The sequence below is a fragment of the Sebastes umbrosus genome, chromosome 10 (assembly GCF_015220745.1).
Source record: "Sebastes umbrosus isolate fSebUmb1 chromosome 10, fSebUmb1.pri, whole genome shotgun sequence".
Taxonomy (NCBI): domain Eukaryota; kingdom Metazoa; phylum Chordata; class Actinopteri; order Perciformes; family Sebastidae; genus Sebastes; species Sebastes umbrosus.
This window is the reverse complement of record NC_051278.1, coordinates 12,533,729-12,557,172: the sequence shown is the minus strand read 5'-3', so window position 1 is coordinate 12,557,172 and position 23,444 is coordinate 12,533,729. Positions and strand designations below refer to the sequence as shown.

The window sequence follows — 23,444 nt, the reverse complement described above, 5'->3', positions numbered from 1 at the left end:
TTTTTGTAGAATCATATTTAGGCAATTTTCAAATCTTTCCCTTCATACAATTCCTTAGTACCAGTGGGCAACTCCGGGGTCTGAAAAGCGAAGCCAATGCTGAAGTGCCTTTAACGTGCATTCTTTCTAATAGCCAGCAGGGGGCGACTCCTCTGGTTGCAAAAAGAAGTCTGATTGTATAGAAGTCTATGAGAAAATGACCCTACTTCTCACTTGATTTATTACCTCAGCAAACATAGTAAACATGAGTTTATGGTCTCAATCACTAGTTTCAAGTCTTCTTCAATACAGCATGATGTTCATTTAGTAAATTATGTTCCCATTTACAGTCAAATAGACCATAAAGCAGGGGATGCTTTAGGGCGTGGCTACCTTGTGATTGACAGGTCGCTACCACGGCGTTGTTTGGTCTGGGAGTTGTACGTGTTGTTGTCTTACAACTTTAACCCGTTTACAGTGTTTTCAGTTCATGAAAGTTAATTGTAACATTTTGGTCGCCTAAAAACGTCTTCTTCAGCGTTCGGTTGTACTTAGCTCCACCCTCTCCATTTGGTTGCAAAAAAACAAGATGGCGACGGACAAAATGCCGAAATCGAGGCTTTAAAACGGCAATCCACAAACCAATGGGTGACGTCACAGTGACTACGTCCACTTCTTATATACAGTCTATGATTGGGACTTTTTTCTCTCATTCAGATAATATTGAGGACACAAAATCCATTGATTTTGTTGTTGTTGTTGTTGTTGTTGTTGTTGTTGTGTGAGGTTGACCCACATTTCGAGGTAAAATGCTCAGACTATACAGTAAGTGACATAATTGGAAAGAAATCCCCAACGACTGCAATATAACGATAATTCCCGTGAGATAATATAATGCCATTTAATTTGGGAATATAAATAAGAGACACACGTGATGTTCCTTTGATGTCATAACGAGCTCAGCTGTGCCCAACAGATTCCTTTGTACCACACATTAGGTGAGCTGTGATGACAATTCAAATCACTGTCTGAGAGCGTGCTGAAAGTGTTTCCTCATCTCTGCTGGATGTTTTGACTCCAACGCGGATTGAGTGTGCTCCCTAATATAACTCGCTGAGCTATGTGGCAGGACTACTTGATAATTGAGTCATAGGATATGGCGGCTAAACGTGAATATAAACAGCGATGTGATAATCCAGTAATTTTAAGTGCTATGAAGGTATCCTCGTGTGAAATGAGCGTGCAGCAGGACTCCAGCGGGTCGCCATCATCTGTCTATTCTAGGAATGCCAGCCCAGTCTGACTCGTCCCGTCACACCCAGACACAAACACAACAGGCAGCTCCATCAATAACAGCCTGGCTTCATACGTAGGTGGCGGCACACATATTAGGCTTTCATTACTGTTTATTACATTTTGGAGTGAGTGATTTATAAACCTGCTGTGCATCACTGTCACTTGATAATTCTGGTTTGGTTTGTGTGATGATGAGTGAGGACACATGCTGGTTCTTATTAAAATATCTTCCAACAACTGGTGCGATGATGCTGTTGTTTTCCATCAGTTGCTGACATATAACACGGGGGAGAAGGGTGGAGGTGGGGCGGAGTGCTGCTTGAATCCATCACTAAAGCATAAATTGTCTTTTCACTGCCTTGTTTACATGCGTCCATGATCGGAGGGGGCTTCTTTGTTCCACGTACCTTGAAAAGCCAAAGCATAACACTTCACTTCACCATCCACTTCAGCCAATGGCAGCAGATGGAGAAAGCAGACGAGTAGGGGGGGGGGGGGGAGGTGGAGGTTGCTAAGCAACCTGTTGTAACATTAACATGGAGTGAAAACAGAGACCTGGTGTTCAAAGCCATCCGTTATTCGCAGTAAAGACAAGGCTGTTTTCTACAAATACTGTCACTATAAATGTTTTGGTCCATGTCACGCTAACATGCTGATATCCAGCCTCACTAAGCAGTTGGCATGCATGAACTCTGACTAATGAATAAGGGTGACTTTAAGAAATATAGCTTAACAAAGAGAGGAATATCATTAAATCATTTTGTTATTGTGAAGTTTATCTTTGTATTTCATTCAGAACTGCATTTAATAGTGGTTAATAATTAGTTTACACTAAAGTAGGCATACTACAAAAGCAATATCTGCTCATATGTATGTAAGTAACTAGGTCTGCAATTAACAATTATTTTCATTGCTGATTAATCTGTTGATTATTTCTCGATTAATCGATTCGTTGTTTGGTCTATAAAATGTCAGAAAATGGTGAAAAATGTCCAAGATGACGTTCTTAAATGTCTTGTTTTGTCCACAACTCAAAGATATTCAGTTTACTGTCATAGAGGAGTAAAAAAAACAGAAAATATAAAAATTTAAGCAGCTGGAATCAAATAATTTTACTTTTTTTTTCTTAAAATTACTCAAACCAATTAATCGATTGTCAAAATAGTTGGAGATTCATTTTAAGTTAAAAATAATAATTAAAATACACTTATTTAGCAAAGCAAGCTAATTCTAATGACACGTGCGGTGATTTCACTTAAACATATACTTCATATTTTCTAATATTCTGTGTCAGATTTCCAAACCAAATGGAGATAATCTTGGGAAAAACCAGGTGATCTGGAAACTGGCCAGCTCTGGCAAATCTTTGAAATTCAGTTATGAGATTCATGTTTCCGAGGGGTTGCTCCTCTCAAATCTAGGGGGATCTGTGTAACGTGACTCCAAACAAGCTTCATAAAATATTAACAACTGTGCTGGGTGCATACCAACAGGTCCCATGCTTACTCCACAGGTCATCATTCCTGTTTGTCAAGCTCAAAAGACTGAAATGCAACACTTTAACCTTGATTTAGTGTGTCTTTGAAAAAGCAACAACTAGATTATACTGGGTTATCATAAAAGCCGGTGCCAAACTCCACATTCTGTTTGTATATTAGTCAATCTGTACCCTGAAATCAAGTGTGCTGATACATATTAAAACACTTGAAAACCCCCAAATTGTGAATAATTCTGAAAGAAAAAGTATTAAATACTGCAAAAGATAAATTGTACATTTGTATATTCTGAATCCTTCCATTCTCAACTAAAAATGCTACTTTGCACAGTTCATATTTGACTTGCTTTAATTGCACAATATGGGCAAAAGGTCATAGAGTTTTGGCTGCCCTTTGAGTGACTGTTTGAACAAATAGCTAACGCCTGAGCTACTAGGTAACATATGACTTCCATTTAAACCTTCTCACCATCTCTGTGAATGTAAACATCTACAACTCCTCTGCTGACACGTTGTCAACCAGGAGTCTGCTTCATACTACTGAGTATTGACTCAGTAGTGTAGTAGTGAGCAGAGTGGACACACGCTGTGCCTTCAGAGAGATTTAAACTATTGTTTCCCTCAGTGACTTGATAAAACTGATTAGATACACAAAGTCCTTTAACATGGAGCCAATGGAGGTCCTGTTCTTCCTGAGGGAACACTGTCTACATTCACAATCTCTGTTAAATGTGATAAGACAAGCAGAAGAGAGTGTGATATTCAGAAATGTGCCATCTACATAACAAAACACGGAGAAAAAAAAGGATTTTTTAAATTTAGAAAATCCGTCTGACTGCTTTGCAGACTCTGTCCTCGAAGGAGTTTGATGAATTATTTGTGTGGGGGTTAATATTTTATCAAGCTTGTTTAGCGTCATGTTACCCAGATCCCTTGGAGTAAAAAAAAATCACCATTGTAGTAAATTCATGAATGAAAACACAGACAAATACACCTGCTGAGTTTCAGAGGAGAACGACACGACTCAATGACAGCAGAGAAACTAATTTGCCAAAGTAAGTGGTGATCTATTTTGTTTTTCTACTGGGATTTAATGGCATCTATGAACGGAGGTACACTCAGTGTGGAAGCAGTGTTCACGCTCCACTCAGAGATGTGCTAAAGGTACATGTTAGGATTTTAAAAAAACTGGAATTTAAAGGATTAGTGCTAGTGTCTTCAGGTGTTGAGTGTTTTTTATCTGCGGTAGCAATTAAGCACAATGATCAGAGCTATTCTGTATTTTCTTTATCCATATTTCATATATCGTCTTTGTCAAACACTTAGGAAATAGTTAAAAAGCCTATTCTTACTGTGCTTCTACTGCAATATGTACAACGAGAGGTGAGTATATTTGATTGTCTATGTGTCTATATGCTGTAGGTCCACACTTATGCTGTGAGGCATGTCACATGCCGTTCATTATGAGACCACTCTCAAGCAGACCTGTTTATCAGACAAGAACAGGAAGTTTAACATTCAGGTCCACTGTGTCAATACCTGCAGAGAATACTCACACTAGTACTACTGTGCACTTACACAACACAGCTGCTCATACTCACACACATATGTCACTGGAACAACAAGTGTAAAATAGGACTGAAATATTCCACTAAAATAACATTATTTTATCTAATGCACCTCATGGATTCAAACTACTACTCCTACATTCAATTCATCAATGCAGTTTCACCTTCAAAATAACAACAATGCCAAAGGCTACAGTCCAATCTGACAACATTGTGATAAAAAATTAGTTGAATACTATTTAATAAACTGCTCCACAACACCTCCATGCCGCATAATATGCATCCATTAAGTGCATGGTCCTGAGCCTTATTATATGCATGTGGAGTAGCCTGTAGTCTGCTCACTATGACTCACAATGACAACCGCTAATAAGCCTCACTGCTACCTGACAATTTAAAGAAACAACCAAAGGATTAATTAGTATTTTTTTTTTTTTTTTAAATAATACCAGGCTGTATATTCAGCATAGTGTAAAGACAGGAAGCGTTTTTAATTCCCAGACTTGAGAATGTGTCTTTTTTTTTTCCTGGGCATTGAGCTTCAGAGTGCGGCACCATGGCTGGTCCTACTGTACTGTGTATGCATCAGTGTGTACTGCAGTAAACTGTCCCAAAGCCAGGCAGCTAGAGCTCCTCTCTGCTGGGATGCAAAATATAAATTGCTCATAAAAAGCACTTATAAAGTCTGCTGAATTCACACTTATTGACTGAGTGAGGATTAAGAAAGACATTAAGTGGTGCTGGTTTTGCATCACACGATAATAACACAAAGTCAGCTGTTTATGATGCCAATGCAAAAAAAAAAAAAAAAAAAAAAAAAGGTAGACATGGAATAATACATCTCCAGTAAACATTAGATACCACAGCAGCAGCAGCAGCAGCCACATGCATGCAGCGATGCAGAGCAGGAACATGCTTACCTGTGTGTGATGGTAATCCAGTGTTATGCTTGCTGCTGCAGACACACTTCACTGAAGCTGCTCTCTCTCCACCAGCGTCCAGCGTCCTGTCAGCGCTTCACCCTCACCGGCTGCAGCTGCGTCAACAACCGGCTGCACGACTCCACCACCGAGCACCGAGCATCGGGGGGCTGGACCGACGGCCCTTCACAATAAAAGCATGCACTCAGTCACTTCACAATGGCACCTGTAAATAAATGTTGCAGCAACATTTTGACTTCAAGCAGTAGGCCTACACATTTAAATAATTATAAGCCACTTGGACTAGGCAGCTGAACACTGACTTACCTTAACTATTAAGTTCATGGTTAATGTTAACATGCTGGCAAAGAGTTACCTTAAAGGTCCCATATTATAAAAAAGTGATATTTTCGTGTTTTTTTTATTATCATAAAGCAGGCTTAAGTCCTATATAAATACTGTGAAAGTATCAAAACACTCAATCCACAGGGAAATACACATGTGCCCGTATTCAGAAACTCTGCATTTGAAACAAGCTGTCACGATTTCTGCCCATTTGTGATGTCACAAATATACAATATTTAGACCCTTTACACAGTTTTAAATGTAAACATTCTAAATGTGTCCCAGTTTATTCCGGGTTGCAGTGTATGTGAATGTCATCAGCTGACAGGAAGTAAACATGGACCTAAGCTGTTGCCTAGCAACGCAATTCTGTTGCAATTCCGTCAAAATGAGCTAAACGGAGCGTTTCAGACAGAGGGTAAATACAGGTACATTCAAGCAGACAGTATGAGGAAAATACTTTTTTTTTTAACATTACAGCATGTAAACATGTTCTAGTAGAAACATGAAATACAAGTATTAACCTGAAAATGAGCATAATATGGGACCTTTAAGACATCCTGGGAACAGGGGACATTATTAGCATTCATTAGAAGTCCTGTTTCAGACAACTTTACCAATATTAGTCCAATATTCACTTACGAGCTCGTCTTTTGTCGCCATCAAGCATCAACCCTTGAGAAAAATTTTAGCTGCTAAATGTTCCACTGTTTTCTAGCTAGCTAGTTGCTCACTTTGTCGATCTGTGGTTGCCATGGTGGTCGCTAGGCACATTATATGGTTGATAGGAACAGTAAGACTGAACCAAAACAGTTAAGTTGAGGCCCATAAAACCAAAACAATGAGCTAATAGATGCTAAAATGCTCGGTAGAGCTGAGGGGAATTACAGTCTTTTATTTACACAATGGAACTCACAACAGGATTATAAACAACAGCCTGGAGATAATTCTCCAAGGGTTTATCAAAATGAATGACACCTCTAACCATTACAAAAAAATATTGATAAGCACAGCTTAAAGCAAATACATGTTTTTTTTTAGATTTCCAAAACACATGCTTTTGGCTTTGGTTAAAATACTTCAATGTATTTGCCAGTCTGGGTCTTAACGGATGCATCAAAATACAGCCTACTAAACTGAATATCGACCATGTTGAAAGATTTTGCAGGATTTCATTTGTACAATATTAAGCAACAAATACGCCTGACAGAAATATCTATATTAAATGAGATTTAATTCAGTGCAGGTCCTAGTCATGCTTCAATTCCTCATGATTAAAATGCCTCCACTGATGAATATTAACTTGCTATGGAGTATTTTTTTGCTTCATAAATTCTTGTCAGTTAAGAACATGTAACATTCAGAGGAGTAATGATGATGACCTCTGTCACATTTTAGAAGACACAGGTCACTGGAAACACACTTTTGGTTGCCAAAGAATACAAAGAAACAAAGAGCCGTTACATGCGTATGAAAGCTTCCACCTTTTCACCTAAAGCAGTCAATGCATAGTCATCTTATTCATTTAAAAACAAAAACAAAAAAAAACACACCATCTGGAAAACTGTAATATTGAATAAAGACAGACATTATCTTGTTTTTTCATTCATTCATAAATACATGATTTAACACCTTTTACACCAAACATAAGCATAGGGTTGTAAGCCACAAATAAATGCAGTGAATGATAAAATAATAATTAAAACATTCTTTCAATTTGTTGCTGTGTATTTATCAGTAATGATTTTACTTTGAAAGTTTTGACCAGAAATCTTGTCTGGCTACACTCTCTCAGACTTTGTACATGTCTCTCTCCTTCCAGAACTTTACAGGAGACAGTTTTGGGGGTCAGGATTAATTTATATTCAATACAGTGAAGTCATTTGTAATTTCATTAAACTGCTGCTTGCTTAAAAAAATTTCCTTGGAAAAAGTTTCCACATACATGGAAAAAAATGTTATTGGAATCCAAACAGAGAATATGGAGCGCCATCAAGTGACCAAACCTTATATTGCACAAGAAATAAATTGCTTGTAAAGGAGCCAATTAAAATAAGAACACATTTAAGTGTATAAAAGGCACATATTTTTATATTTCATTATGAAATTCAAAAGTAACATAAAGTCTGATGTACAACAAAACTAACTTCCTAAAGGTTATTTGATCATCCATGCATGAATTCTTCACGTTTAAGAAACATGCAAATATCGATATATGAGGTAAAATAAGTACAATATAATGCAATAAACAACTTGCAATTAAGTACAAGCATACTTATGAAAAGGAATCTCTCTGGTGAACTGTTTAAATATCATAATTAAGATTTCAATTAAAAAACAAATATCCCCTCCCCCCCCAACACATTAAACTTAACACCCAGAACGAAAATAATTAAAATACCATAATATGTTTTGTTATTATACTTTACAATTGCCACAGTAAAATCATGTTCCAGGGTTATTACAGTTCAAACATGCCACAACATATACACTCACTCACCCACACACAGACACACACACACAATGAAATATTATTATTAGGGATACTGATACATACAATTAATAAAAGCAAAAAAACACAAAACAAAAAACTCTCTCTGGATGTATTCATAAATGCTGATGGTTGCTTACAGAGGAACACACTGTCTTTTCAACTCCTCCATCCCTCTTACTCGTAACTTTGGAAACTAAACCCAGCAAAAAGTAGACGTGTGGATCACCGCAGGCGGCGGGGTACTGGAGGTGCTGAGTTTGTGGTCCTCTGAGTAGGTCTTTGAGGAAGTGCTCGAGTTGGGCAGGATATGTAGCGCTCTTGCAGCATCTTATCTGGCACCCTACTAGAAACAGACACAGTGCTGTAAGGTCATCAACTCTGATGCATGCAGCTGTAAATATAACTATGTTAAATGTCTCTTACTGTGGCTTGATGGTTTCATGTTGTTTTTATTTAAAGCAAAGTAAAATGTGACCTTCAATTTGTGATGATTATCATAGAAAAAACAGCAGCAGCAGCAGATACATCCAGACTTTGAAACTGTTTCATACCATATACTGTGATATTTATTTATCCCAGAAATTCAAACTTTGGGGTGAAGTTGACTAAATCTTTGGTTGATTATTCATCTGTTAAATAAATCTGTATGATTGTGATCACAATAGAGTGGTGCAGGGATGACGTATTTTTGTCGGCCAACCCGGAAGTTAGCATCAGCCTGGGTTCCCTCGACAAAAAGACAATGGGATTTTATCTATTGGGTTTTGGATTATTGTAGAAAATAAACTCTGTGGCAAACAAACGTTACACATTTTGTTCAGCAAGATAATCTTCACAAATGAAATTATGATTTTTGAAGCGTAAATGTTTACTTTCAGCTGATCTCACAAGTTCATCCACACGGTCTCACCAAAAACGTACAGAACACGTGTACTCCTCGATCTCACACTACATTCTTGCCATGGTGGACTGTAGGTGTTTGTTCATACGTTTTTTTTCGTTATTATGACATTTGTTTTAGAAATATTACTTAGTTATAATAGGTTTAGAGACTTGCTGTTCACAAACTAGTAAGATTCTTCATGCACAAACAAGAAAGAAAGATGATCTATTATGATAAATATTATATGTTCAACAGCTGAACAAACTAACGGTGTATCAGAGTTTATACCTAGTATTTCTGTAAAACACATTGCACTGTTACCCACATTACCTCTTAAAGAGATAAGACCTCTATCATTTAAGGTCATCAGAGTATCTCAAAGTTACAGGAATCCAGTGCAGTTATAGTTAACAATCACACCACTTTTAGAGTCACATTCATTTTTCAAAGGTTCTCAGTGTGTACTCTCTCACCTCTGTGTAGATATTTATACATTTACGCAACATCAGTGCCTTCATCGCTTTCTCACTTTGGCTTCCTCCCTAATGCACAGTTGTGAATCATTGGTGGGTGAGCATTTCCTCTTCATCTCGTCTCACTCATCACCGTCTGTAGATTCTCTAGTGGTCTCTCTCTCTGTTTCTGTCACACTCTTACACTTCTATTAGATTTCTATTAGGCATTACCACGTTGTCATATCGTATCGTTTAATATATTGAACTATATTGTTCAGTACAGTATTGTAACATCAGCAAACTCAATCATTGGTCTTTTAACTGACCTTTCTGGGATCCGTGGAGGAATCCTGGGTGCAGCGGTGAGGGATGCAGCTTCAGGCCGTGGAGGTCGTGGCGGAGGAGGGACATTTTCTATCGAGTCCTTTTGAAGGAAAAGAAAAGATTAAATGTGACGACACATAAAACACATTTTGACCCAACATCCCACAACGCTCCACCTTTACAGCTACAGTAAAACAATTAGCCAATTAATCAACGAAAAATTAATCCACAACTTTTCTGATAATCAATAAATAGTTGAAGTAAATCGCTCTCTAGTTCTAGCTTCTCAGTTGCGAGGATTTGTTGCACTTCTTGATCTTGTGTAGGGCTGTAACTTGTCAATTAATCTCTCGGTTATTTTTTCGATTAATCGATTAGTTGTTTGATCTGAAAAAATGTCGATCAGCATTTCCCAAAGCCAAAGATGACGTCCTCAAATGTCTTGCTATGTCCACAACTCAAAGATATTCAGTTTACTGTCATAGAGGAGTAAAGAAACCAGAAAATATACACATTTAAGAAGCTGGAAGCAGAGAATTTAGACTTTTCTTTCTTAAAAAAATATTCAAACCGGTTAATCAATTATCAAAATAGTTGTTGATTAATTTAATGGTTGACAACTAATCGATTAATCGTTGCAGCTCTACTTGTGTGACAGAAAACTGAAAATCTTTGGGTATTAAACTGTTGGACAAAATGAGCAGATTGAAGATATGACCTCGGGCATTAGGGACATTTTGATGACATGTTATAAACCAAATAATTAGTTGATTAATCAAAAAAGAAAATAGATGTTGGTTTCAGGCCTATCTAACTTCATTAGATATAAGACTCTTACAATATGAGTAGCGGTTTCAAAAAGTTGAAATCTGCAGAAATACGTCACCTTTCTGATTATTCTGATGCCTGGTGATTTCTGAGGAACCATTGAGCATTCCGTGTTAAGCTTCAATGATTTCACAAGAAAAAAAAAACGTGGGTCTTGCACTATAAGTAGATCTGCACTTGTGCGTATTTTAGGAACTGAAGAACTGAAATAGCCAGTGACTACAGAATTAAGCTGAACACTAGACTCTCTGTTGCACATGTTGTCATGTAGTGCATGTTACTAGTGCAGAGGACAGACATGCGCAGCAAGAGAACAAGCACAAGAGAAAGTGAAGGGAGCAATAAAGGCCTGTCATAGCGAATGTAACACTTTCTGATGTTAAAGAAGTGTGTGTGAAGATTGTTGTTTGCTTTTGTTGTTGATTCGGGCTCACCTCAAAGTCAGGCTCTGTCCCGCTACTGTAGCTGAAGGTGCTGAGTCTGTTGCTCTCAGTACCTGATGAACAGAAAAAATAAAACAGGTTAATGTGGGAAGTAGACATGTGATTTCTAAGTTTCAGCAAGGTTAATGCTTGTGGTGAATAATACCGTAGACCACCTCACCAAATATGTTTTTGAGTCTCACAACAAAGACGTTATAGTTGAACAACATGTCTGCAGGGAGAAGTATGAGCAACCACAGCGAGATTAAACAAAGAACAGACGGAAGACATCTGTGAGAATGAGAATCATGAGGCTGCAAGCAAATTCTTCAAACTTTGTCAACATATCAGTGCATTTAAAAAGCATATTTATAAGCAATTTTCTGATATTGTTATTTTAGTTTTAAGCAAGTTTTTGTAAAAATTAAAAAAAAATTATACAAAATATAGGAAATTAAACTGACAGTTCCTTCATAAAACATACGTACATACGACCTAGATTCATACTAAAGAACAGTTCAATGTCCAGCTCGCTTGAAAACAACATAAACAACAAACAACCCTAAAAGAACAAACAATATAACTTAAAGGGGACATATCATGCTCATTTTCAGGTTCATACTTGTATTTTGGGTTTCTGCTAGAACATGTTTACATGCTTAAATGTTTAAAAAACACATTATTCTTCTTATACTGTGTCTGAATATACCTGTATTCACCCTCTGTCTGAAGCGCTTCATTTTAGCACCTGTCTCTTTAAGCCCCTCTCCTGAAAAAGCCCGGTCTGCTCTGATTGGAAAGTATGGTACACCTTTGCGAAGGTAGTTCTCAAGCTGTGGGCGATATATTCTAATGAGCCTGCATGTGTAGGAAGGGGAGCCAAATCTGAATGGCTTGTTGAATCACATGTTTTCTGATCCAGGCAGCCCACAAACGACTGACTTGGTTGTCTTATTTCAGTTTTGTTGGTTGGTAGACACTCTAGATACACAAATGTATGTGCACAAGCACTGAAAAAGTGAGTTTTTCAAGACATGTCCCCTTTAAACATGCAGTGGCTGTTAAGGATTAGTTAACTCTCTGATATGAGGCTGTCAGATCACTCGCCAAAAGTGTGTCTTTAACAAAGAACCCTAGTTTGTCAAACAGTAATCTGTTTTTTTATTAGCTAAACTGTAAGAGAGGGATTGTTGTATATCTCTCTATAAGTATAAAAATGAAATTTGAGATAACTCAAGCTTTTAAAATGCAATACGGGCCAATATAAGAGTATTTCAGGGAGCAGATTTGCTCTAAATCGTGAGGACTCACTAGATGTGCTGGAGGTGCTGCCTGTCTTCCAGCCGCCTCTCTGGATGACCTGAGGCACTGGAGGAGGAGGAACAGGAGGAGCCGTCACTCTGGGCGCCGACTCGTACACTGAACACTCTAACGTCACACTGGAGCCCCAGTACAAGTTCCTCTGCAGCGGAGCACTTATCTCAAAATCTAATAGGTGAGAGACCACATCAAATATTAGCATTTCCTAAAACAACAGGATGTGATTTTCCGCTGTGTGCTGCTCATTAATTAATCAGTTTACCACTGTAAAATATGCTTATAGTCAGTTCATTGTGGAGATTTATATTAAAGCTGCATTAGAGCCATTTGATTCATAATAAATCAAATAAATATTCAAATAATAAATTATTCTACCATGCTTTCCTGACTTCTCTCTCTCTTTGTGACGTCTGGTGATGCTGTCTCGTAATCTCTTCAGATTTTCCTGAAGAAAAAACAAAACAAAACGGCACACACAACACGTTAGATCCATTTCTTGACCACTAATCAGCACCGGACAGATCATAAAGTCTGTAAAGTTGATCTACCTGCTGATAACGTATGGAGCTGGACCTCCGCTCATGGTCAAACTGCCAGGCTTTGAACTCTTGGACGGCCTCTTCCACAGTAATTTCCCCCACCTTCACCCTCTCCTGCAGAGATATGAGCTGTCTCTGTCCAGGTGTCTTCATCCCAGCGTAGGGGTCATAAGAAGGAGAGGGGGGGTCCGACACAGGCCGAACTGGATGGGTAGAAAACAGAGGAGTAATCAAACATGGTGAAGTTTTCCACTTTGCATTATTTCATGCCTAACTAGAAAAAACAATGTAAAGCAGAACTAAAAGTCTGTTTCATGTGGAAAGCTGATGTGATGACTGGAACTGAGCTCATTGGTTCAAGAGGCAGAGTCACAGAGCACTGATGTGTGGAGCACAGTATGTAAAAATCTTTTTGATCAGGTCTGTTGGGTATCTGAGGAAAGGTTAACAAAATGGCATATTCAAATGTCAAAAACAAGCCTGACTAGTCTACCAAGATAACTACAGTATCGTATATAATGTATAGTGGCTAACGAAACCATGCAGTTTGACCTTAGAACCTAAAGGGTAATTCCGCTGACTGACATTTCTTAAAGTTAGTGTTCATAACATGGACTATCTCCTCTCTTACTTTAGTTGCACAGCAAATGCAAAAGGCAACATTTTATTTTCATTCACCGTCTATGAGAAATGAGGTGGTGATCCAAATAAGACACAAGCACAATTAAAGATATTGAAAAACTTAAATACTAAATCGGCAGAATGGTCTCATGCAGGCAAAACTGTCCACTGCTAGAAGTTTAGCAAGCAAGAAGTTTAAATCACTGAAATGTTAACATGCATGGGTGATTTGATACAGTGGTGGAGGAACATTTTACTTAAGTAAAAGTACAAAAGTAATTAGTATCAAAATGTACTTAACGTACCAAAAGTAAAAGTTCTCATTATGGAGGTCATTTCAGAATCATATATATTATATTACTGGATTTATAGTTTTTGATGTATTAATGTGTTCATCACTTTAATGTAGCAGCTGGTAAAGGTGGGGTTAATTTAAATTACTTTATAGACTGATAGGTAGCTTAACTTATAATAACTTTATATTTTGAGTTAATAATCTAAATCTGCAAAGTAACCAGTAACTAAAGCTGTCAAATAAATGTAGTGGAGTAAAAGAGTGAACTAGACTATCAGGTTATCAGGCCATTAAATAGGCGTTAACAGTGGTTATAAGCCACATACTGTAGATGTGGGTCAATAGGGCCCGGCTACACTCAATATTAGGTTTTATTGTCTATTCACATAGTCGATTACCGAAAGAAGGCAACAGCCACCTCTATGTATGGTAGTTATTAAGAAAGGAGCAAAAGCGGAAGTGAGTATAGAAAGCGTGAAACTCTATATGGGGGGAGAGATAACACAGGACTTTCATCCAGGAGATCGAGGTTTGCATCCTGTGTGAAACCAACAACGTGTAGTTGTCTTTCACTTTTGAAACATAGTTATTTTAAGCCAAAACACGATGTTGTTTTTCCCTTAACTTAATTAAGTGGTTTTGTTGCCTAAACCTAAAGAAGCCCTTTTGTTTGAGTTCAAAACGTAATGTTTCATTCAGTGAAAACGGTTGAATCGGGTGATTAAAAAGTACAATAATTACTTCTGAGATGTAGTGGAGTAGAAGACGAAAGTAGCATCAAATAGAAATACTCAAGTAAAGTACAAATACCTCAAATGTGTACTTAAGTACAGTACTTGAATAAATACTTACTTACATTCCACCACTGATTAGATAGTTAAGATTTAAAGATTGTGTTTTCCATACATGAACAAGCACACTGAAGTACTGCATCAACTTGGTGTTGTTAGAATATCATAGGTAGAGTTTACTAAATTGAGAATCAACTAAAGCTTTGTGAAGTAACAGCTTGTATGTAGTAAAGGCCTGATCCATTAACCTTTTCAGTATTTTACAAGATCAAACAAATCATGTTTGGCTCCTTCCATACTGAAGTTGAACGCTAGATTATTAAGAGTTATGGTCTTATCAAGTTGAAATGTAAATGATGAAAAAACAGACTTAAAAAAATAAAGATTATCAGTGTTATTCTCAATCATTTAAACTGTGCTTTACCTGCAAGATATCCTACGTCCATCGTTTCACTCTGGGATGGTGCTTTATCTGAAAATACTGTCAGAAATATTGAGTTATCTGTTTTTGCATGGAGAGCAGCTTTATGAAATCTGATGTGTAAAGGGAACGTTTGGGGGAAAGAAAGAGAGACTGTTGAATACCTCTAGAGATGTAGGTCTCAGGCCTTTCAGGCCTTTCAGGCTCAGATACGGACTCTGGTCTGGGGATGGGGGCTGGTGGACGATTCAGGATTTCTGATTTATAGATGCCGTTTTCATCCACGGTATCATAGATATCCTCTGGGCAGAGGTTGTATGGATCCTCCTCTTCTTCAATTAGATCTAAGTCACTATGATTGTTCTTTTCCTCTTCCTCACTTTTAGGGTGGTCATTGTTGTCCGGGTCTTCACTGGCGTGTGGTTTTGCTGAAGGACACAACGTAACTGCTTTACCCATACTATATTATATGTACTGTACTATATTATAAATGTTGCTATTTAAGGTCATTACTTCAGTTATTCAAATGTATACCTTGGAAGAACTTCCTAAGCATAACTTCCTCTGGGTTCTCGTCTACAGCATTCATCGACTCATCTGAAAAAACAAACAAATCATCAGCATCAGTATAAAGGGGTAGTTCAGGCGTTTTGAAGTGGGGTTGTATGAGGTACTCATCCATAGTCAGTGTATTATCTACAGTAGATGATGGACAGTACACTCCCAGTTTGGAGAAGTAGACAGGAGTTTACCTTGCTGTGAGACAGCTATACAGTCTATGTTTCCGATAGGGAACTGAAGCCGTCATCTATGCTCTCATCAAATCAACCAGACTCTATTGAAAAAAACTGTAATTTTACCTCACAGAACACAAGAGTTTCTGGTCTACTGCTGCCTCAATTGGTTAGTTTTTTTGTGTTATAGTGTTTTTGTACTAAAAACTAACCGATTGAGGCAGCGGTAGACCAGCAATTTCCGTGTTCTGCGAGGTAAAATTACAGTTTTTTTCAATGGAGTCTGGTGGCTTTGGAGAGAACATACAACGGCTTCAGTTCCCCGTCTGAAAGGGCAGTCTCACGGCAAGGTAAAGCGCTGAAAATATTGTAAATATAGCGTACACTTCATCTGATACAGATTTTTTTTAGGTGAGCTTTTCTTTTAGGTTGCTAAAATAAGTTTTGCTGCCGGCCCCGTCCACAGCAGTACATTGCTTTGGTTCTGTGCGGTAACTCCTGTCTGCTTCTCCAAACTGGGGTCATGCTGACCGCCGTCTACTGTTGGTAATGCACCGACTATGGATAAGTACCTCATACAACCCCACTTCAAAACACCCAAACTATTCTTTTAACCATGCGTTTTTTAGTCGCCATTGTTAGGATCAATCAATAAAATCATCTTACATAGGTCCTCTGCACATTCAGGGTCAATCCCCAGCATTGACTCATATATGTCCTCTGAGCATCCCGAGTACTTCATCATGATGTCTTGAGAGGAAGCTGACATCATCTCATACACCTCTGCACTCTCCTCTGTGTTGATGGAGCCCTCAATGTGAGACTTGAGCATGTCTGCTGTCTCCTAGATTAGTTTGAACACAAGAGACGGGCAGACACTGAGTATAAAGATACGACAACCTGACCGTCAGGAGAAAAATATCCCAAAACTAAGCTTTCATCGCTGGACTTACAACAAATTCATCCATGAACTGTCTGAGATCAGAGAAGCCACTCTTCTCTGCCAGCGTGTTTGGGTAGTCTCCAGACTTGTTCATCACGCTGTAAGCCTGCAGAGCCCCGGGACACTGAAGGAGAATGGTGGTCAGCTTCTTCAGGCCGTACTTAGCAGCAAAGTGGAGCAGCGTGGGAAGCTCCTCACTACGCTGATCTGAAGGACAAATAGCAATCAGATAAAATCATTCGTACGACTGTATGCTGACTCTTAAAAGCTGCTTTTACTCTTTGAGGTTAAACAGGCCTTGCAGATGTGGATCAAATATGCTTTCAAATGCTTCCAGATATGTTCTTGTGACACATCCGCAACAACAGCACATCTGCCCCCAACTTACTTGTGGAAAGCAAGAAATCAAACAAGAAATCAGTGTTGTGTTGTACTCACATGCCGCCATATTGTCTTCTTCAATCTGTCTGATTCCAAACAGCTGAAGACTAGTTGCAGGCAGTCTGGATTTTAACGAGTCAGTTAGCATTTTGTCCAGTGATTCAGTCGCATTGGACGTCAAGCTGAAGGCCTGAAAGTACAAAAAAATGACTTACACAACATGGAGAGCAAACAACATTAGCAAAACAATACTGTTTACTGTACGACGTAATGACTCACCTGGCAGATGAAGTTAACAGGATCAGCAGCCTTTTCAAGACACCGACTGACTTCTCCCATGTTGGTATAAAATGTAACAGGCCTCAAGCTGACAGAGTGCTGGTCAGTGTACATGGTGAGTGATACCACTCCAGCAGGCATATCTAGTAGGAAAAAAAGAAAATATAGTGAGTTCAGATTGAAGGTTTCAAGATATTGCCATCAACACTGAAAAAACAGTGTAAGGTCACATGACTTACCAGGTGTAATAACACTTATAGTGTATTCATTCTCCACAGTGCCTGGGACTCTTTTTGCATCTACATTTTCAGATGAAAACTCCACCACTGGTGCCGACTGATCGTCTACTTGTGTACTATGTGTGAAAATGATAAAAAGTCTCTCCCGTTCCTTAAAAAAAAAGGGACAATAGAACGAATTACGGACAATAATAGTTCATTAGTATTGAAACCACTACAAACTCTTCTGCTTCAATCAACAGCACTAACATAATGCAAATGCTAAATATTTCTGCAATGCACTCAATCCTGTCTCACACAATTAAAGGTCTTACTGATAACATTTTTATGTAGACGAATAATAATAATACAAAATAATACATCCACGGAGCTTTTAGAAAGGTGCCGAATAAAAGTATAGTTTTTCCTAAAAGAAAATATGATTGTGAATGAATCATTTTCAAAATACTGACGGGTCCAAAATGAATGTTTGTTTATCTCTGTGGAAGATATCTGACGTTTGGTTCCCACTTCTAAAAAGGCTTGTGAGCCAATAGTAAAACAACGTTGGTATCACGTGATCAAGTTGCCAGTTAGTGTGTAAAAAACAGACAAATGGTTGCGTTTGACACAGGTGTCTCCATCAGGCTGCAGAATAAGTGAATATTTACCGTGGCAACAAGTGACAACTGACGTTGGCACATATTAGCTGCCTTAGCTTAATCATCCGAACAACAATAACCCATAAAATTACAATTCGGCATATTTAAACAAACCCAACAATAACAACCAGCAACCATAGTCCATACAACCTTAACTAATGTGTTGTCACTGGTTAGATTTTCGAAATGAGAAAAATAACAGTCGCACACACACACACCTAATGTAGGCCTATAGCTACATGTTGCAAAACGAATTCATTACTCCGCCACGAAAGACTCATCACTTGACATAACTGTCTGTCTGAGTGTCACTACGCTGGTTGTGCGACAAACTGGCAACCATTTGTTGTGAAGGGAATGCAGTGGAACGGGGGAGGGAGGATGTGACATCTAGTAGCTGAATGTTATCAATGTTATCAAGAGCACCTTTAAATTAAGAAAAAGTGTGAAATAAAGTTGAATAACACACTCGTTACACATAGTATCATCTTGGAAGCAGCTCTGATCCATACTAATATTATCTTCGTTATTTTTATTATGTAATTACTTCAGTCTTACCCCACACAGAACTCTGTTTGGTTGAACGGTGAGACAGGTGAGGTGCGTGGGCGTACTAAGTTCCTCACTTGCTGAATTCCCCGCGCTCACCGCTTCTTCATCCTCCAGGACAGTTTCTTGTTGCTCTGCTGACACCAATTCCTCTGTTTCATCAGTGGTGGGACTTTCAGTTGGAGAGGCTGCTGTCATGTGCAACTCTGCTGCAGCTACAGCTTCTCTCTTATATTCAGCCTCCACTTGTCTGCCTTTTGAATAAAAAAACAAAGACATTATTATCAAAACTCAATCCCTTCTATAGTCACCTAAATATTCTGCATGCTTCAATTATTCAGTGAGGGCTGAAGTCTCAGTTCACACACAAAAAATACATTTTCTCTGCTGATGGTTTGTTTTAAATGCTGAAGTTTGTGGTATCCACCTCTGAAACTTCTGCCAACCACCTTAAAGGGGAAGTTTTAAAGTGAGGTTATATGAGGTATCTATAGTCATTGTATTACCTACAGTAAATGACGGTCGGCACGCTCCCAGCATCAAGAAACAGACAGGAGGAGCAAAGCAATGTACTGCTGTGGACGGGGCCAGCAGCTAAACATATTTTAGCCACCTAAAAGAAAGGCTCACCTAAAATAAAATCGATATCCGTTTATGTGTCCACTACATTTAGAATATTTTCTGACAGGGAACTGAAATGAAAGTGAAATGTGTCTATACTGTTTTTGTCGACGGAGGCTTTGAGGCGAGCATAGATGAGTTTCACTTTCAGTCATCTACTGTAGATAATACGCTGACTATGGATAAGTGTGCCTCATACAACTCCACTTCAAAACACCCAAACTATCACTTTAAGACAATGTAGGTGAGTGGAATTTCATGTGTGCTGTTCAAAACATTTGATAAAACACAGTTTGAACACAGTGTGAACAGTTTTCACAAGGACTATTCCTCCGTCAAAAATCAGTTCAAGTGAAAACAGCTGGTTCTGTGGATTAATGTGATTAACCAGGACATTGTTGTTGTCTCTGGAAAGGCAAGATGCTAATGAGTTTTGTTCAAACCTTTCTTGTCAGATCTTGACCATCAGATACAGTATGGAAATTAATTTACTTCCATTGGAGTGGAGCAGAGTTCGATATCTCAAAACTTTACCACATGAATCGTAGGGGTGTAAATCACAAGTTTCACACGATATGATATTTGCCGATATCACAGTGTCTGCAATGATACGATTTCAATCCAATTCAATTCAGGGGCCTACGATCGATGATATCATATTTCATATATATTTAACACAATCAGTTACTTTTATATCAACTCAAAAAAAGCAACTGAATTATGATTTATATCACTGGTTGTTCACATTTCTCATGTTTAAGTGCAAATGTTTTTTATCAGTTAAGAATTTAAAAATAAAGATGTATCTTAAAGATGACGATATGCATCAATGTTTTCACTTTTTATCGATGATATTGGATCAATGAATAGATATATTGATACAGATCGCTGTATCGTTATACCCCCTAATGTATCGGTAAATAGGCAAGTGAGAGAACGTGTCTTTTTGGTTTTTTTGGGGTGAACTGACAGCTTAAGCAGCTTATCTGAATTTTAAATAGCTGTAATATTTTGAGAAAAAGCTACATAAATACAGCTATAATAATACACCACAAAAGTGTGAGGTCTTTAAAGGCAAAAAAAATAAATAATTAAGTGCGGTTAGTTTTGCGTACTGTCAGCAATGGACTCCAAAATGGTGGAAACGTAGAGAGCAGGGTCGTCGTCAGCGTAGAGCTTTCTCCATCTCGGCCAGTCTTCGAAGCACTCAGTCGGCACGTCATCCTCTGACACGCCGCACAGCAGCGCCACCACTCTGTGTGGAGGATGAAGGAGTCTCTGAAGCGATCCCTGCAGTTCGGGGTCACTGAGCATTTCCAGGATCACTCCCGTGAGGAGCAGCACAACGCACCTGCAGCTCTGGAAACGTTCAAAGTCATATCCGTGGAGCTGATCGGCTGGCTCGACCGCGTACATCAAAATAGACCTTTTGCGGAATTTTCTGGAGGATTTCAAGATCTGATGCAAATATGATGCCCATTCCTGCGCCTCGGCTGAGTGCAGAATCAACGTCTCGTGTACTGAATGTGATTCAGATTTAGCTGAAAAACAGAACAGTGTGATTAGTATGCACAGTGCAAACAGACTCAAAATTGCCCCACCAAAGCATAAAACTGGAAAATATTAATCATTAGTTCCTTAAACGCTGCTGATCCAGCCTGACCACGTGAAATGAATCACAATCCTGTAATCACCTCAAACATTATACTAATGATGCAACACTGGGGACATTATGTGTTGCTCTCCATGTTGCAGGAGGTAATGTTTGTCGTGGAAATGCTCCCACAACATACCAGCTGTCCGGCGGTGAAACGTCAAGGTGACTGTGGTTGGAGAATGAATGTCCGATTTGTTTGATATTTCAGCGCCGGGCCAACAAGGCGTTGTGCAAACATTGCACCGTGTCAACACTGGTCAGAGTAATTTTGTTTGACTCATTACAGTGTTTAATCAGGTCAAGTTCACCTCTGTACATGCTAACTGGGAGAGAAACCCAACACGACTATTTCACCTTGATCTCAGTCCGCTCCTAATGACAGGGCAGAGAGACTCGCCATCTGTTTCTTAATGGAGCGATAACATGGTTCAAATTTAGACGTATGGGAAATTCAAAATAATGACCGACATATTAATTTAACCTTACAGGAAGGCTAAGATGCTAGCTTCCTCTTTTTTTAAGCTCTGAGAAGAATTGTCAATGAAACTTCAGTTAAATAAAGTTCAATTAAATAAACACATATATTTAAAAGAATAGATAAAACATTCTAAAAGAGTAATAAATATTGTGTAAAAAGCTCTACAGCTTTTGGGTATAGTTTCACCACGTGAAACTGACCAAAAAGACAGTTATACTGTAGAAGATAGGTCGTATTTACCTGATTTAACACTTGAGACGGGTTCCTCCATGGTCGTGAAGCCTCAAAATCACCCAACAAGAAACATCATTTGCTCAAATCCACCGTATATCCTTTTGGTTTCTCAAGTTTACCGAAGCTCAATTCCTCTTCAACTGAGACTACATTAGCTTTCACCAGCTGTAGCCCTTTGCTCAGTTGTATAAATAGCAACACTCAGTTTCCTGATTTTGGTGACACTGCCCCACTTCCTGAAACAGTTGAAGAAGTGAGAAAATGCACCGCAGCGGTGTCATGTCGTGCAACATGTCTGCGATTACACATTGCTGTTTGTCATTAGTCATTTGTAGATATTCACGGCAAAAGTGAAAGAATTCAAAAGAAGGGTTTAATAAATAAAAAGGGGCAGCCAGCTGAGTTACTGGGTTGAACTTTGAGACGTTGATGTAGAAAACAGATTAATACAAAGTGTTCTATGTAGGTAACACACACACACACACACACACACACACACACACACACACACACACAGCCGTGTACTTCTATCTTTGTGAGGACACTTATTGACATAATGCATTCCCAAGCCCCTTACCTTAACCTTAACCATCACAACTAAATGCCTGACCCCAACCCTTACACTAACCCTAACCTAAACCTAAGACTAATTCTAACCTGGACCTTAAAACCAAGTTTGAACCCTCAAACAGGCCTTTGAAGGTCTGTCCAATGAGGACCGGCTAAAATGTCCTCACTTTCCAAAAATGTCCTCACTCTGAAGGTCTAAAACTCAAATTGGTCCTCACAAAGGTAGCTATACAAGAACACACACACACACATACACCCCCACACACACACACTAGTTCACCTGTTGTGTGAGACCCATGCTTCTTCCGTATTTTCACTTCCTTAACAAGGTGCGGTGAGTCTGGAGAGTTTCACTCTACAGATTATCTCTCAAATAAACATGCGTATCTCTAAACAGTATCACCCTGATCATATTAGCTGCACCTAAAAACTCTGCTACCACAGATGTGTTGTTATAAAAGTTAATGTTAAACTTACATATCTCTACTTTTATAAGCAATAAAACTTTAAACGTGCTGGTACACTGTTTCTGGGTCATTGTAAAGCTTATGCATACGTACATATAATACTGCATGTACGCAGCTACACTCAGCATTGACAGTGAGGGTGTATTTTTTGGCTTCATGCTGTATACATGTTTAGGATAGAACTTGTAATAATGTCTGTTTTATTATTATGATTCGATATTTAGTACAGAGTTATTTATGTGCTCAAATGCTGACTGAAAATGATCACACACATACACAGTACACACACACAAGAGCACACACAATGTATTTCTTATGTTAAACAAGCTGAATGAATCATCTGTATGTTGTCACTATTACTATGGATGTGAATTTCTCCTCTTGCATGAAACAGCTGATTGCAACAACACAAGGCACCACACAGATACAACCACTAGAGGGCAGCAGTCAATCACTTACACTAGCCAACTAACCATCTCCATCACCTCTCACTATGCATGCAGACTACTGTACCAGAGGAAATCAGTCACTACAAGGCAGGCACCTCTATACAGGTGTACTTTAGCAGTAATACTCAGGGTATAATATATTATTTAAATGCACTGTATTGGTTACACAGACTTAACAACCTATCTCTAACTGCGGGGAGTTGGTT

At 38.6% G+C, this 23,444-nt stretch overlaps 2 protein-coding genes across 3 annotated transcripts in view; both read right to left on the bottom strand.

Moving 5' to 3' along the window:
* LOC119495947 (sorbin and SH3 domain-containing protein 1) overlaps window positions 1–23,444 on the bottom strand; it is a 94,291-nt gene that overhangs the window by 42,155 nt on the left and 28,692 nt on the right. The window contains exon 4 of the mRNA XM_037782889.1: window positions 5,259–5,442. The gene's annotated coding sequence lies outside the window, so the exon portion shown is untranslated. The remainder of the gene's footprint in view (window positions 1–5,258; window positions 5,443–23,444) is intronic.
* pik3ap1 (phosphoinositide-3-kinase adaptor protein 1) lies at window positions 6,497–22,194 on the bottom strand. 2 transcript variants are annotated; one of them, XM_037782890.1, is made up of 17 exons: window positions 21,759–22,186; window positions 20,499–20,924; window positions 18,772–19,016; window positions 17,573–17,723; window positions 17,334–17,476; window positions 17,112–17,244; window positions 16,684–16,880; window positions 16,397–16,574; window positions 15,531–15,593; window positions 15,161–15,424; window positions 15,000–15,056; window positions 12,878–13,071; window positions 12,705–12,774; window positions 12,321–12,497; window positions 11,022–11,083; window positions 9,762–9,859; window positions 6,497–8,440 (listed from the first exon to the last, which is right to left on the bottom strand). In XM_037782890.1, the coding sequence occupies exons 1-17, from the start codon at window positions 21,787–21,789 to the stop codon at window positions 8,320–8,322; spliced, it is 2,610 nt and encodes an 869-aa protein (XP_037638818.1). In that variant the 5' UTR covers window positions 21,790–22,186; the 3' UTR covers window positions 6,497–8,319. The 2 variants fall into 2 exon arrangements, with proteins under 2 accessions (XP_037638818.1, XP_037638819.1); XM_037782891.1 differs by having other exon boundaries at window positions 7,411–8,437; window positions 21,759–22,194.